Raw genomic sequence first — 14,985 nt, 5'->3', positions numbered from 1 at the left:
AGATATGGAATCTAGCTCAAGGCGCATATTCAACACCTCAAGAGTATTTAATTGAACATGTTTACAGCCATTGCTATACTTAACATGAAATGAATGATCTGGGGGGCAATAAAAATATATCAGGAGCACCAGTCTAGCAGTTGTAGATTACAATTCACGAAGCATAATTTCTCTGCGTTTTCTCCAGGGAGTGAACTTGTGTGGTATTCATAAATGATGAAGGCTATACGGTACTAAACACAGTGAACAGTCTTTCCCTTGGTACCGTAGTTGGTAGCACAGCAAGAACTGGGAATCTTTGTTTATTTTGGTTCCACGACTGCAGGGGATCTTTTCTTCATTGGTCCCACCAAATATTGATATTCTTCTGGCAGTGCACCTGGAGCCTTCAGAACATCATCAACAGCTGAAGAGAATGTGCAAAACAACTCAAATTGTTCACGTCAGCTCCACCCATCCCCTTGACTATGGCCAGCATTTCAAAAATCAGCTGATCAATCTTTTACACACTGTCAGAAGATGGCCCATGTCATTATGGAATCAAAAATATTCGTATGAATTATTGGCTCTACTCCCTTTTTGCTTGATTTTCTTGCACTATATGCCAGCATATTCCTTATCACAGAGGCCCCTCAGTCAGATGACTCCATACATTACTGGTATTTTTCGCTTTGTTGGTACCGAGCCTTGGCTTGTTAGCTTCCTACACAGACACCAACAGCACTATCTACAGGTAAATGTTTACACGCGACCTTTTTCTCTGTCATCACGACGGTCAGTCCAGCTTGAATGAAGTTTTCATTTCTCAAATGAATCGATTGAAATCTTCTGCATACAATTTCCCATTCACTCGATGTCTGCTCTCTGTCTCTGGTGTTCGATCACCGCAGGGGGATTCCCACTGAAGTCACTGGGGCATAACTGTGAAATTATATTTTTCACATAGGGCTACTGGCCTGTGTGCATTGCAGCTTGGCCATTTATCTTTATAATTTACTGACATTCAGTGAAGACTTTGCGTCTTCTCTGACTCCCCACTACCATGTTGTGACGTCACGAAAATGACCGATATTTTTTTACCTCCAGTGGCCGATACCGATATTTCTTTCCAAGTGTGATATCGACTCGATATTATCGGCGTGCCGATAATCGGTCGGGCTCTAGTTACAGCCCTTGTTAACGGCTTTGATTAGAATGTAAACAATGCTTTAGACGTATTCACCTATCGACATGCCAACAAAACACGTCAAATTGTTTAACGCGTCATGGAGTTTCGTCGTTGCAGTTGCAGGATATCTTATAATCCTACTCTTTATTACTATTTCTGTATTTTCAAGCAGGATTGTGTTTTTCCTGGCGAGAATCGCTAACATTTTGCTCGCATTTCAAACAGATGGGAGCATGCTTTACGAAAGTGTTCAACGGGTGCCCGTTAAAAATCAACTGCGCTTCAAGTTGGGTATGTGCTGAATCTGTTCTGCCTCGTCTGTAGGTTTATTTGATTTCATTGCGACGCTTGTGAAATGACGGCGAGGCGTTAATACGAGGAGGCAGGGGAGCTGGTCAGAAGTAATCGGCACTGCTACTCTAGTAGAAGTAGAAGTAATCGTACACTTATACTAGAGTACAAGCGAAGTAGTTATCAGACACACCAAACCTACTTCAAGTAGGAGTAGAACATAAATGGTTTGTGAAGTACTGGAGTAAATAGTTGCGAAAAGTTGATCTGGCCGAGGTCTCGCATATCCGTAGTGGTCAATCGGCGGTTAGGTAAGTTTCGAAAGATGTGCAGGACAGAAAATGACTAATAACAATTTGAATAGGTACACTTTTAAATAAAATATTCAGTTAGCATGACACGGAATATTTCGTCTGGTTGTCATGACAATTGCACTTGTACAAGTCTGTGCAGACCCATCAAAAAGGACTTTATAGTTTTCCGAAGAGTGTTAAAGGTAGTAACTTTGCTTTAACAGGTCGTTGAGTGTAATTGGGAATAGTCGGGTAGCATGTTCACTACAGTAAGTGGTGGGACTAAGCAAAACGCAGTAATGTAATGTGATGTTTTGACTGGGTCTCGACACGCAGGTTCATCCCGAAACACACGACCAATATATTCTGTTCGGAGCGGACGAAGGCATCTACACCTTGAATCTTCACGAACTCCACGAAAACACGATGGAGCAGCTTTTCCCACGGAAATGCACTTGGCTCTATGTGATCAACGACGTGCTGATGTCGATATCTGGTTAGTCTCACTCATTATGTTGTTGTTGTTTGTTGCTTCCATTCTTGTACCTAGCATGTATGCTACCTCGTGATGACAGTTTGTGATATACCATAACAAGCAGCAACAAAGAATTCCGACTGATTCAAAACTTCAGTAGTCTCATGATACTTGCGCTACATACTCAGTTTGACAGGCTTTTGCTTTTAGGACCACTTGCACTCGACGGCTAACTCTGGTTTGTAGACTCCAATGGTGGTAATAGAGTATTCAAACTATATTTTTCTTGAGAAAGTATGACTATAACGTTGTGTATCTTCTCGACTCGGACAACGCACTTGTTTTCACCAGGAAATCGAACTTCCCAGCTGTATTATCACAACCTCGTCGGTCTGCACGGAAGAAATCAGAGACTGCACTTGAACACTCATATGCTCCCGGAAAAAATCATACCAAGGTCAGTTTTCTGACTCTGTAATTCTAGGATTAGATGCATAACAATATTACCGCTTAATTTCTCAAATAGATATCGTCATTTCGATTGTACTGTATCTATCTGGCACTTCAACTCCGATTTACCATGTATATTCTTGACGGTGAATATGTCAGGTGTAAAGTAGGATATGAAGTTATTGTCAAGGTTTTCAGGTCACACTGGCCAAACGAACCAATTTCTTTTGCCAAATTCTAGGCCTTCAACAAATTCTAGACATCATAAAAGGAATTGTGATTTGGTATTCTTATTGCTTAATTCACCATAGGTATCAGTATTTTACTAATATTATTGTGGAAATCTTAATGGACATTCACAGTTACAGCTGCGGGAATGCAAAAATATGCATGGGAAAAGAATGCTCTTATCTCTGTGACGTCTTTTATTGTGCATAGTAGCTCGAAAACATGAGCGATTTAAATGTTCTGGTACAATCATCGTGTAGGGAAGAGTTTCAGTGTTTTTTTAGAGATTATATTGTGTTATCATGCATGAAATGTAAACTCGTAGGCGTCATTGATTCCTATCTACTTCATCCGTATTATTATTACTCTGTAAGCACGGTCGACTGGTTAGTTAAAGATGATACCGCTATGTTGGATGATGTAGCAGTCAGTAATTCGAATCTGAAATCCTCTGACGTTGTCGAATTCCGTGACAATGCGTAAACTTTTTACAGGAGATTCACGGTGTCTGTGAAAGTGCCGGATACAAAGGGATGTCAACGGTGTTCGGTCGTTAGGAATCAGTACAACGGCCACAAATACTTGTGCGCCGCTTTACAAGCTAGCATCGTCCTGCTACAGTGGTATGAACCGATGCAAAAGTTTTTACTAATTAAAGTAAGTTCTGACCTACCAAATTATTCGCATTTTCAAAATAATATTCACACCCATATCACATAGACATTTTCGTGCGCTTAAAAAAACCATGTAGGTTGCGATATTGTTGATGAAGCCGTCCTTTTATTATATGATATGATTACCAATGTTACATAAGAGTTCAAATTGATTAGACCAGTGGCTCTTACCCTTTTTAGCTTGGGTAATGGTAAAATTTCAAAACCAATTTTACAGACCAGTGAACCTTCGTAAAGGAAATTCACCCAGAATGTAATCACGACAAATGTATGGAACTCAACTCGTGATTAAATACTGGAAACTTCGTTATAATGAGAAGTTAGTTTGAAAAGTCTTTTTGGGTTTCACATGTAACGGGTATTAAATTATTGTAGGCTACTTTTAAATATTTGAAGAGCTTCTTGGAGGCACAGAACTTCAACATACAATAGAAAAGTATATTCATATTGCAACGAACCCGAAAGTGTCAGCCGAAAACATTTGGATTCATTTCAATATGAATTTACTTTCCAATTGTACTTATAAATAGTTTGATACAGCGCTTGCAGCATTGCGACATATGCTGCGTCCCTAGTAAATCATGAACTCTAAATTACGATACGATGGAGAAAAATTCATTCGAAATTTCTAAATCAATTTAAAATTTGATGCTTCGTTTCTCTGATTAACGGTCAAGCGTCCACATTATGCTATTAAGAGATAAAATTGGAAAGTTGACCAGGAGCGGCGGTTGAGATCCACTGGATTGTAGATATTTCTGTTGAGATCGTGAGTTTAAAATTTTTGGGAGAAAAAAGATTAATTTACACTGAAATAACAATCGTAAAATTGCATTTTCCGGTCGAATCATTATAGTTTCGCACGTACAGCTTTAAACTCTATGTGTAAGAACAGCTGATAACAAACGGTTAATGTGCTCTTATGCCGTCATTTTTTGTGACCTCGCTCTTCAACATAGGTTGTTATGGTAAGCGGTTATGATTTTAGACTCGTTCTACTTCACAGTTTTCAGTATTTTAGGCAGTTTGAAATCGTTACTTCTATCCATACTTAACTAAACACTTATGACGTTACTTCGACTTGTACAATTACGCCTTTTTTTCAGCAATTCGAGTTCCCACTACCCCACCCGTTGCGCGTATTTGAACTGCTAGTAACGCCGGACGCCGAGTACCCGCTCGTGTGCTTTGGAGTAAGCCTCACAAACCCGGCGTCCTCTTCGAGTAAGTGTCTGCCTGTGCCGAGCTTTGGGTGCGCAGGCTATCATTCTGAGTCCAGATCACGTATTTTGCAAGTCCGCTATTCCCCAGATATTCTTGTCCGTGAATATGCCGGGTGCGACACGCGCGGATACGAAGTTGTAATATTGCTTTACAGTCTGGTGTGTTCGTGCAGTTTGAAATTTTTGAATTTACCCAAAAATGCAAAAAAAAAATGTTTTTCAAATTTTTCTGCCAACCCCGCGAACTTGTTGCGCTGTCTTCAAAAACGATGCGAAACAAATTTGACTCAATTTCCAACCCGTAGAAGCGGAGGTATTCGAGTTTTTCAATGATATTTCTTGGATTATCCACCGATCAAGGATCATTTTTGGAAAAACACGAAATTGGATTAAAAATAAAATTATAGTGTAGAAACATTTCACTAATTAGATTAGGATTAGATTAACTGCATTTTGCATCAATTAGCTCAGTTAGACAACTGGAATTATCTATTGATGGATGACCTCACAGTTTCCCTCTCAGGCTCTGACATTTCCAACAAGATGACGCCCGCCTCGCTCTTCCATCTCAACACTGTCAACCTCAATTCGCAGTCGTCCTGGTTTTCGGACCAGCCCCCGGCGGGCTCAATCAGTCTGAACGTGGTCAACATCACGCAGCTGGAGAAAGACACGGTCCTGGTCTGCCTGGAACGTGAGACGCGCTTATTCGTTTTTTCGAAGCGACCGATTTTAATTTTTTCAACCAAATTTTTCGTGCAGTTTTAAGTGGTCCGTTGATGAGAATTTGAGATAATAGCAGGGTTGTAACCAAGTCACAAGTCAATCTCACTTTCATAGTTTTGACTCGAGTCAAGTCGAGTCGTTTTCAAGTACCAGGACCAATAGACAAAATCCCAATAGTGCGATTGCTTTATCATTCTTTGAAATTACAATTAAATGTCGGCCATCGACGTCTGACTCGCGAGTCATATGACTTGGTTCGAATCATGCACACTGACTCGAGTCATTTCCGTATTTAGAGAAAATGACACTTTAACTCAAGACGAGTCATCAGAAATTAGTGACTCGAGTCATTACAACCCTGCATAATAGCATGCTGCACTTGGTTGATAGCAGGGTTAGGTATGGGGTTTGGGTAAAGGGTTAATTTAGGGGTTTGGGTTTGAGTTGAAGCAATTGTTTTCGACCTGGGGGGGGACGTCATATTTGCCGGTACGATTGTTTATATACCAAGTTCTTTTGAAATCTCGAGTTGCTGTTGAAGATACCCCTGTACTAGGGCGGTTCAAAAATAACGTTTTTTCCTTAATCTTGCGGGCTACGTGATTAAATCGTTAGGTTGCCTTAAAAAACGACGCATACCAAATTTGAATTCATTCCAACCAATATTCGCGGTTTACGTAGAGTTTGAAAATTTTGAATTTGCCCAGAAACGCAAAAAAAAATTTTTTCAAATTTTTCTGCCAACCCCATGAAATTGTTCGGCTGTCTTCAAAGACTATGCAAAACAAATTTTACTCTATTCCAAGCCGTAGAAGCGGAGTTATTCCAGTTTTTCGATGAAAATTATTGGATTATCCACCGATCAAGGATAATCCCAGAATTATCAAAGAAAAACTGATATAACTCCACTTCTACGGCTTGGAATTGAGTCAAATTTGTTTTAATCACGTAGCCCGCAAGATTAAGGAAAAAAGGTTATTTTTGAACCGCCCTACCCTGTACCCCTGTCGTGTGTCTGCCGAAAATATTTGTCTTTTAAGCTTCCTAAACAGGCCTTGAGTTTGCCAGGGAACGAAGGAACTGACCTTCTTTTATTTTTTATTAGCAGTCGACTTAGCAAATTCAATGCTGGGCCATCGAACATAAAAAGGTTGGGTCTACTGTTTTAGGGTTATAAAGTTACGTTCACGTTCTCAAATGTAAGGCAACCCATTTACGAAGGTTTGAACTCAATTCGGGGCTTTGCTCGTATACATTTCGAAGTAGATATCGGAAACACGTCAAGCCCGCTATTCCCTGGATATTCTTATATGTGAATTTGCCGGGTGTGACACGGGCGGAAACAAAGTTGTAATATGGCTTTACAGTCTTGTTGTCTTCGTGCGTGGCATCATGCTGATGAAGTATTGCTACAACTGAACCCGATTAGCGCAGTGATTTACAACCCGGCAGTGGCGGTTCAATTTCTGATTTGAAAATGTTCCGCGACCTCCAGGCCGCCAATCGTAAAAAGGTTGGGAACCACTGTTGCCAGCCACGTGCATACTGCTAATCCAGGGAAATGACGGTCAATTAGCTAGTGTTTTATTAGTAGTTCTAGTTTTTGTTCTCATTGCAGATTTTTGAAAGTAACCAGTTCTAGTTCTAGTTGCGAATAAAAAAAATAGTTGTCAAATAATCGTGAACCGTAATACTGGTGTTCTGTTGTGTGATGGTCTTGGAGTCATTGCTAACTTAATTAATGAGTTGCTTCGGGATCAAATACAGTTCGATGGGATTTATTTAGTTGCAGATTTTTAAAGGTTTCTAGTTCCAGTCACAAGTTTGGAATAGTGAGTATCTTTGGTTTTGATTTTGAAAATCCAGTATAAGTAGCGATTCCCCAGTATGTGAAAAAGAAAGTAGTCTAGGTCTGGTTTTGCCTAAAAAACTGAAAACTGTAGACGTGATCTAACATTATAGTGAGTCTGAGTCTAGTAAGTAAAGCAGGGGTCGCCAACTCAAATCGGGTCGCGGGCCACTTTTCAAATTTCGCAGCGGCCGCGGGCCGCACGAATTCAATATCGGTATAAACTAGGCAACCATCATTTTGAAACTCTACGTCAGTACAACGCCGTGCTACTTAATTTAGGCAATGGGCGTAGTGACCACAAAAGAAGTAATATTTTATCAAAGGATTACAAATACAACAAAAAAATCATTATCATTCATTTCATTTTATTTTGAAGTCTGTGCTGTGCACGATACTGGAAACGCTTTTCAGCGAATAAGGACTCGATATTGGGGCTAGCGAGATACGTTACTAGCTGAAATACCATCTCCACGTAACGTTTGATCTTGTGGGGAAGCCCTAAGCCAGTGGTTCTCAAACATTTTTAGACACGCCCCCTTAATGATACTGAAAACTTTCGCTCCCCCTTATCGTCATATCACAAAATGCAACCAGAATGCTAGCAATCCCAACGGATAGTTTGATGGCATTGAAGGTTATGACTGTTGATATACGCAAAATACACGGACCATACACAAAATATAAATTTGATGTAAATCGCGCGGAGCGCGAAAAATTGTACAGTTGACCGCAGCTCCGCGCCCTCTTCAGATACTTTCACGCCCCCACAAGAGGGGCGCGCAGCCCAGTGAACCACTGCCGTATGCCGTTTTATAGGCGTCTCGATCTTGGCAGTGTTTTGGCCATTGCACGTCAAGGCAATATGCCCAGGCCATTCATTTCAGCAGATTATTCTTCCTCGATGGAATGCTGTTGCCATCTCCAAAGCCGTTTTAGCTAGTGACGAATAGTGATGTTGGGCACATGAGAATAGGCTATTTCGAAATAACAACAACAACAACAATACTTGAAACTGCATTTCAAAATCGTTTTCTCAGTTTTCTTCTGAAATCTCAAATCACGTCGCGGGCCGCAAAATATGACCTCGCGGGCCGCGTGTTGGTGACCCCTGAAGTAAAGCTTAGCACAATAATGCAAGTACTCGATTCTGAAGAGAGTATTAGTTGTAATGATTCGAGCCGAGTAGGCAAAGATGCTTTTTTCGAATACTAAAGTCAGGCGCGTGGACAGCCGAAAAATAAGGGTTAAGTACATGCGTAAATCACAATTATACGATCTCCTCGTGTTGACGATTATACGGGTATAATAAGCTTGTCGACGAGTCCGGAAGTGTTGTTAATTAGGGAGTCCATGATCTGTTGTGAACAATTAAATACGCGCGCTGCAGCCTCGGCGACGATTTGCGCAAGTCAAAATGTCCGAGTTTTTATGGAATATGTGCTGTAATGACGCCTATTTCAGGTGGTTCAAACCTTTCCTCTTTTATAACTCAAGCCTTGACACACATCTTCTGATGGTTATGTTTCAGTATTAGCGGAAATCAATTATGCGTGTACGCACGTGTCACACATGTTTGCGGACATGCAATGTCATTCAGTTTCGCGATGTCACTCTTTATCGCAATCGCGAATCAGCATACACTTAACGGCATTGTCTCCAAGCCGTAGGGAGATAGGAGCCAAAGCATGCTAGGCCCGAGACGGGGTAGTTCGGCGAGCGATGATATCGTTCATACTAGGCCTATTGCAGATGCGATTGTGTAGGCCAGCGATGATATCGTGCGCACCAGGCCAGTGTAGATGTGATTGTGTAGGTACGACATCGTGCGCGCGAGCGCGCCGGGCTTATTGCAGATGCGATTCTTCAAGCCTGCGGAACTAGGCTTGTTGGAGACGCGATAAATCAGGCCAATAACGATTGCCGAGCGCGCGGCAGTTCAATGACCTAATTTTGCAATCAGCTCAGCGGGAGATCGCGTCGCATTACATTGTGCAGCGCAATGTGCACAGACGAATCTCGCTGATTGGCAACACGCCTCTCGCTAATTGGCCGCGCGAAATACTGATCATAGGACTTATTGAATTGCCAGTTTGCAACCGAGTATTAGCGTCAGAACAGTCATTTCAAAAGGACGGGATTTCGCGTTTAAGGAGGGGCTTTCACGCTTCAAAAGGAGGGGGTTTCAACCCTCGAAACCCCCCTGGCTACGCGTCTGACTAAAGTAGCCTGCTAATTGCTACGTCCTTTCCAACCGAGAGTTATTTAATCAAAGATGATAATTATAGGTTTTCCCACCATGGAATCCTTGAAACCTTGATAGGCCGTATCACAGCTTCCTAAACATGCAGTGCAAAGCTACGCATGTTAGTGGAAATGACATTTCTGCGAATTTGTGATCAAAACCTACCACTTTCACAAAGTGCAATAAAATAGGTCTCGGTTACTCGGTCCTGCCCACCTCCTGGTAAGCGGTGCAAGTAGGCGCAGCATGGTTGATGTTACTTGATCTTCTTTTTAGAGTGTTACGCAATATCTCACTACGTCATCCTGCATTATCTTCATGTATAATCATAATTACGTGAAATACCATTCCCTTTTAATTTTCATTACTCTGATAGAGACCACGTATCAACCGCGATGAGATTTTACGACCGTAGATACTCACCACTTCTGTTCGCAGGTGATGTGAAAATCATTAGCATGGCTGGCAGGCTCAAGTCTAGCAAGAAACTGGCGTCGGAGCTCAAGTTTGACTTTCTCACGAAGAGCATCGGTGGGTGTTGTCGGTACACGGCGCTTTCTGGGATGATTTTGACGCAGCGTTGCGTTTTCCCGTTTCAGTCTGCCTGCAAGACAGCGTGCTGGCATTCCACGAGCACGGTATGCAGGGTAGGAGCTTCAGAAACAACGACGTTACTCAAGAGATTTGCGATAAGAGCAGGATATTCAGATTGCTGTGCTGTTACAGGTGCGTTTATCGGCTATTCTTGGGATGGCAACTCGAATCACTGCCTGCCCTCAAGTGACTTGACAGCGACGTATGAGAAATACGGAATGACCAGAGTTGGTCTAAGTAGTCATATTAGATACTCCAGTAGAAGTTGTAATATTGCTTCACAGTCTGGTGCTTCGGTGCGTGGCATCACTCTGATATAGTATTGCTACAACTGGTCCGATTTGTGTTGGTATTCTTATGCTGTGGCTGTGTGGTTGAAGTCAAGTGCCTGCATGTCCCATGTTGAAAGTATCTCGCTTCAGAAGATGAAAATCTGTGGCGTTAGGGTGATCATGATCTATGGTAGCATGACATCACGGATCCATTGTGACCAGATGAAATCAAGTCATAATGGCGAAGTCGTAGAAATAGAACTGGAAATAACGTAAATCTCTACTCGAGTACAAGCATTACTAGTAATTTCCAAGTCAGTTAAAAACTTCCTTGGTAAAGACGACATATTGACGACGGACTTGTACGATCTACCAATCAAGTATCATTTTTCGGACGCTTTCATTGACAGGGTAATTGTGCTCGAAAGCAAACCCACGGACAAGCCCAAAGATTACTCCAACCTTTACATTCTGGCGGGGCACGAAAGCACCGGCAGCACGGGACACTGACCCGGTCCAACTGCGAAGCGCGGCGCTGGCCGTTCGACAGATTTGACGGTCCGCGAATTTAAGCGTACCGCCGGATATTTTTACGTTTTAGATTATTTTAAATGGAAATATTGTACTTAAAAGAGGCCGCGAATTACGAGCGCGTTCAGTACTCTGCTCCGTGCTCGCGTGGACGCTGCCAGCGTCTCGGACCAGTATCTGTAATGGAGATGATAATCGATGTTGAATCTATGCGTGTGGCGCACTTTATTTTGATTTGTACGTCTCGACACTATGCTGTCTGTAAACAGTCCGTGGCAGATGAAACTGGGTCACATTACCCGGCGGTAGCTTTTGTATAGGGCTGCGCACAAAGGTTTGATTACTGGAATCAAGTCTAGTGTCGATTGTAATCAATAAAATCCGAGTACTGAAATCATACACCGCTTTCGAGAGGGATTTAGGGTTTCGACACAATTTTCCCGTCACTGAATCCTTGAAACTTGGATTGGCGTGCAATACATGAAACCACGCATGTTCACGGACACCAGAATCTATTTGCCCAATAAGTCGAATTAGAACGAAACGTCGGTAATCCAATTCTAATCTAATTTGTGAAACGTTTCTGTTCTAATTCCTGGTTTTCCTGAAAATTGCTACGGAAGAACTGTACGGCAGTAATGGAGCCAGACTTGTGCAATGTGCAGACCCTTTGGTTATGAGAATGGACTGCTGCTGCACCGACTCTACGTCTGAAACTCCGTAGTGTTGACATGCTAGAGGGGGAAAACATCTTCACCGCGGAAATGAGGGTGCCATTCGATGGCCAAGAATGCCGATTGTATTGTATATTCATTCGCGTTAGTCATAGCCGTTTTTGACTTGATCTTTGATAAGAAAATGGGTCGTTTCTCCGGATTCCAGTATCCCGTATATCTGGCATTGTGCGGAAATGTGCTATTTCTCCAAGCGGTTTCCAGATATGCAGATTCGTGCTCACACACGCTAAATCCGCAGTGTAATCTATGGCGTATGGAACGTTCAAGTGTTCGTTCCAGCTGCTTAAAACATATATGAGACAATAACAGTCATTAATGTATTAATGGGGCGTGCGCGAGCCTGCGCTATCCAAGACGCTGTCGGATACAATTGCCTGTGGTGTGGATTGCTCACGCCGAGGTTGTATCTCGAGTTTCGCTGAATTAGTGTTGCTGACGTATCATGAAACCGTGCTCATCGGTTAATATGCGAATGAGTTGAAATTGGTTTTCGCCGCGACCAGACTGCATTGTCGTGTAGACGGTGTGGTTGTCGGTATCTTTGAAGAACCAACACACTGCGGTCATGTTGCTGTCTGCCTGGTTTTGCTGTGTATTTCATTCTGCCCTCGCAAGTGTCTCGTTGGAATGTGCAAAATTGTGTATACGGGCTGTTGTTCTTTGTCACAATGTACGATTCGCGTTTTCAGTCTCTCTCGATTCGCTTGTAAGAACGTCCCGATTATTATTACGCGCAAATATAGTGTTCTGTTGCGATTAAAATTGATAATTGATATTAATAATGCGATGAATGGTGTGTTGATAACAGAGTTGTCAGGGCCGCTGAGTGATTTGTATTGAATTGTCTGGTGCCTACTTGGGACTTATAGAAAGTTTGGCACGCGAAGCGCTGACTTGGTATCAATGTTTGCAAATTTTGGACTTCGCTTGAAAACTGTTGGTGTCAGGTGCAGCTAAGTCGGCTCTCGAATATTTCTTGCTCCTATTATCACTAGGCTAGGCCTACTGAATAGACAGCTGGAAAATATGTATGATGGTTCTTACTTAGGGATTGATGAGTTAAACCGGAGATGAACGGGTTTACGGCATCCAAGTTATCCGGGTTTGTCGAGGCACGTATCCAGAATCATGTCACGCCCAAGTGAATATACAGTATTCGATCAAAAACGACATGGTAACATAAGTCCACACGGGTTAAGATAAAAAAAATCCGTAATTTTGAGATTCAGACCCGCATCAGTTTATTAATATTTTCATCATTTCAAAACACCTCAAAAGTACGGTACAATGAAAAGATAGGAAGGTGTCGAAGCGACTTGGAGTAGTCCTTGAAATCAGACACCCACCTGGATGGGGTGCGCATAGCAATGTCTGATAGGTTGTTGACGATTCTTCAGCGGGGCATCTCGCTAGCAGTCCTAACAAGATATTCGTTCAGGTTAAAGACGAATTCGGCGATACCCTTGTATACTTAACTCTGTTCTAGAAATGACGGATATCGCTGTGAATGTGCAGAATGAAATTGGATTGTTATACCAGTGGACAACAATTGAGTTCTCTTCGAAATTCAACACGTTCGAAATCACTGATGACTGGGGCAATTTTTTTTTACATGTAAAAAAAGTCAAAATTTGTCAAAATTGTAGCGTTAGGTCAAAAAATGTCAAAATTGTTTACAAAGTCAAAAAATTTTTGCAACCTGCATTTCGTTTGTATCGTAGATTTTGTACTGTCGGTGAACTTTTGGCACTTTACAGCTTGTAGCCTACTGTATAGGCCTACCATTGTAGACGGTCAATTGTCTGCTCATTGTGAATCATAAACATCCAAATGAAACAAATAGGTTGACATGGTGTTATGGTCAACGTGCCTCAACATCCAAACTGAAGCAAGACTGCGTGGGCATTGCATGGCCCTTATATCAAGAAGCGGATGATGGAAAATTGTGATGTATAGACACCAGCATTGTCAGCATAACGAACACGGTGTGTCACCAGCAGTGTACGCACAGCTTCAGTGTTGTCAGCCAATAAATACTGCTGTTGAACGTTCCTTCTCCATTTTTGGCAAGCTTCTTAGTCCATTAATGGCAATGCTACTTAGTTTACTTAACTATCTTTCGTTGTTGTACTACAACAAATTATAATTATTTCTACCATATTACGTGATGTTACTACTGGAATTTTTCATAGGGCCAGATTTCGTTGAAATAAAGTTTTTTCATGTACAAATTTGTCAGTTTTTGAGTCAAAAAAGTTTTTTCAGGCCAACTACTTCACAAGGACAGACAGTTCCAACCAGAAATGAAGATAAATAGTACAATTTCAACCTTATGTGCAAAAACACCTAATTTGCATACATGAGGTCAAAATTTTGTCAAAATTAAGTTTTTTTATAGTCAAAAAATGTCAAAATTTTGATTTTTTAGGTCAAAATCTGCCGTTTTTTAGGTAGAAAAAATCGCCCTACAGATGACTATAATTTGGTTGTATGTCGCTCGAGGTAATTTGGCCGAAAGCGGCTAGACGGGATATAGGTCGAGAGTCAGAGATAATGCGATCGTGGAACGCGGAAACGAAGAAGTGTTGTTATCCTACCGAAGTAGGAAATTGCCAATCCGCCTTCTTACTAACATGAATGACTGGCTGACGTTGCTTTGGGAAATACAAAAACGTCCTATTGTGGAAAGGGGATCTCCCGCAATTACGACGTCTCTCTCCACAGCGCGAGCAAAAAACGTCGGAAGAGAGCGTCTGTGCTCATGCTCACTGTAACGTATCTTGTCATGTAGAATTTTCATATACTACTCCACTATGGTAGACTGCCGCTTCCTGAACAGTCGCCTTTCTTGCCTGGCTGCACCGCACCGATTTATTCGCCGAGATACTTTTCTTAGCAGCAGAGAAATGAAGCAGATGCGTTAATTTGTTCCTCGCACTGATGGCGGTTTAGCTGTAATCCTGTCGGCAGCTAAAATCAACAGTGCGTGCATCAAATTACCCCATCAGTATCTTAGTCGTTAGTACCCTTCGTCGTAAGTTACCATGTTGAGTTGCCACATTACCGCTGCCAACTGGAGTTTCGGATGCTGAGAGTTGTTGACAAATAGATACAACGCAATTATGTTTTTCTTTTTTAGTTTGTATGGTTTAAGTCGTCAAGTTCAAGTCGTTGATCGAGATGAATCAATCGATGGCTGCGAAACAGATGGCGGTAAGTTTACTTTACC

General features: G+C 41.9%; 2 protein-coding genes across 14 annotated transcripts in view; both read left to right on the top strand.

Annotated features, from left to right (window-relative positions):
- Nucleotides 1-12,538, top strand: part of LOC145439646 (mitogen-activated protein kinase kinase kinase kinase 5-like) — a 33,471-nt gene extending 20,933 nt beyond the window's left edge. For 12 of the 13 annotated variants that reach the window (XM_080317166.1, XM_080317164.1, XM_080317161.1 and 9 more), the window contains 9 exons: nucleotides 1,394-1,459; nucleotides 2,089-2,248; nucleotides 2,579-2,684; nucleotides 3,400-3,562; nucleotides 4,686-4,803; nucleotides 5,314-5,496; nucleotides 10,061-10,153; nucleotides 10,222-10,348; nucleotides 10,899-12,538. In XM_080317166.1, coding sequence (XP_080173292.1) covers nucleotides 1,394-1,459; nucleotides 2,089-2,248; nucleotides 2,579-2,684; nucleotides 3,400-3,562; nucleotides 4,686-4,803; nucleotides 5,314-5,496; nucleotides 10,061-10,153; nucleotides 10,222-10,348; nucleotides 10,899-10,998 — 1,116 coding nt within the window. In that variant the 3' untranslated portion in view covers nucleotides 10,999-12,538. The remainder of the gene's footprint in view (nucleotides 1-1,393; nucleotides 1,460-2,088; nucleotides 2,249-2,578; nucleotides 2,685-3,399; nucleotides 3,563-4,685; nucleotides 4,804-5,313; nucleotides 5,497-10,060; nucleotides 10,154-10,221; nucleotides 10,349-10,898) is intronic. The other variant, XM_080317158.1, reaches the window with a different exon arrangement.
- LOC145439667 (cornifelin-like) overlaps nucleotides 1-14,985 on the top strand; it is a 59,815-nt gene that overhangs the window by 39,552 nt on the left and 5,278 nt on the right. The window contains exon 2 of the mRNA XM_080317196.1: nucleotides 14,894-14,969. Within this exon, the coding sequence (XP_080173322.1) occupies nucleotides 14,937-14,969 (33 nt within the window). The 5' untranslated portion in view covers nucleotides 14,894-14,936. The remainder of the gene's footprint in view (nucleotides 1-14,893; nucleotides 14,970-14,985) is intronic.

Source organism: Botryllus schlosseri, chromosome 5 (genome assembly GCF_051294905.1).
Source record: "Botryllus schlosseri isolate E-star chromosome 5, Bs_hap1, whole genome shotgun sequence".
Classification (NCBI taxonomy): Eukaryota; Metazoa; Chordata; class Ascidiacea; order Stolidobranchia; family Styelidae; genus Botryllus; species Botryllus schlosseri.
Note: the sequence above shows the minus strand (reverse complement) of the source record. Positions and strands in the feature narration are given on the sequence as shown.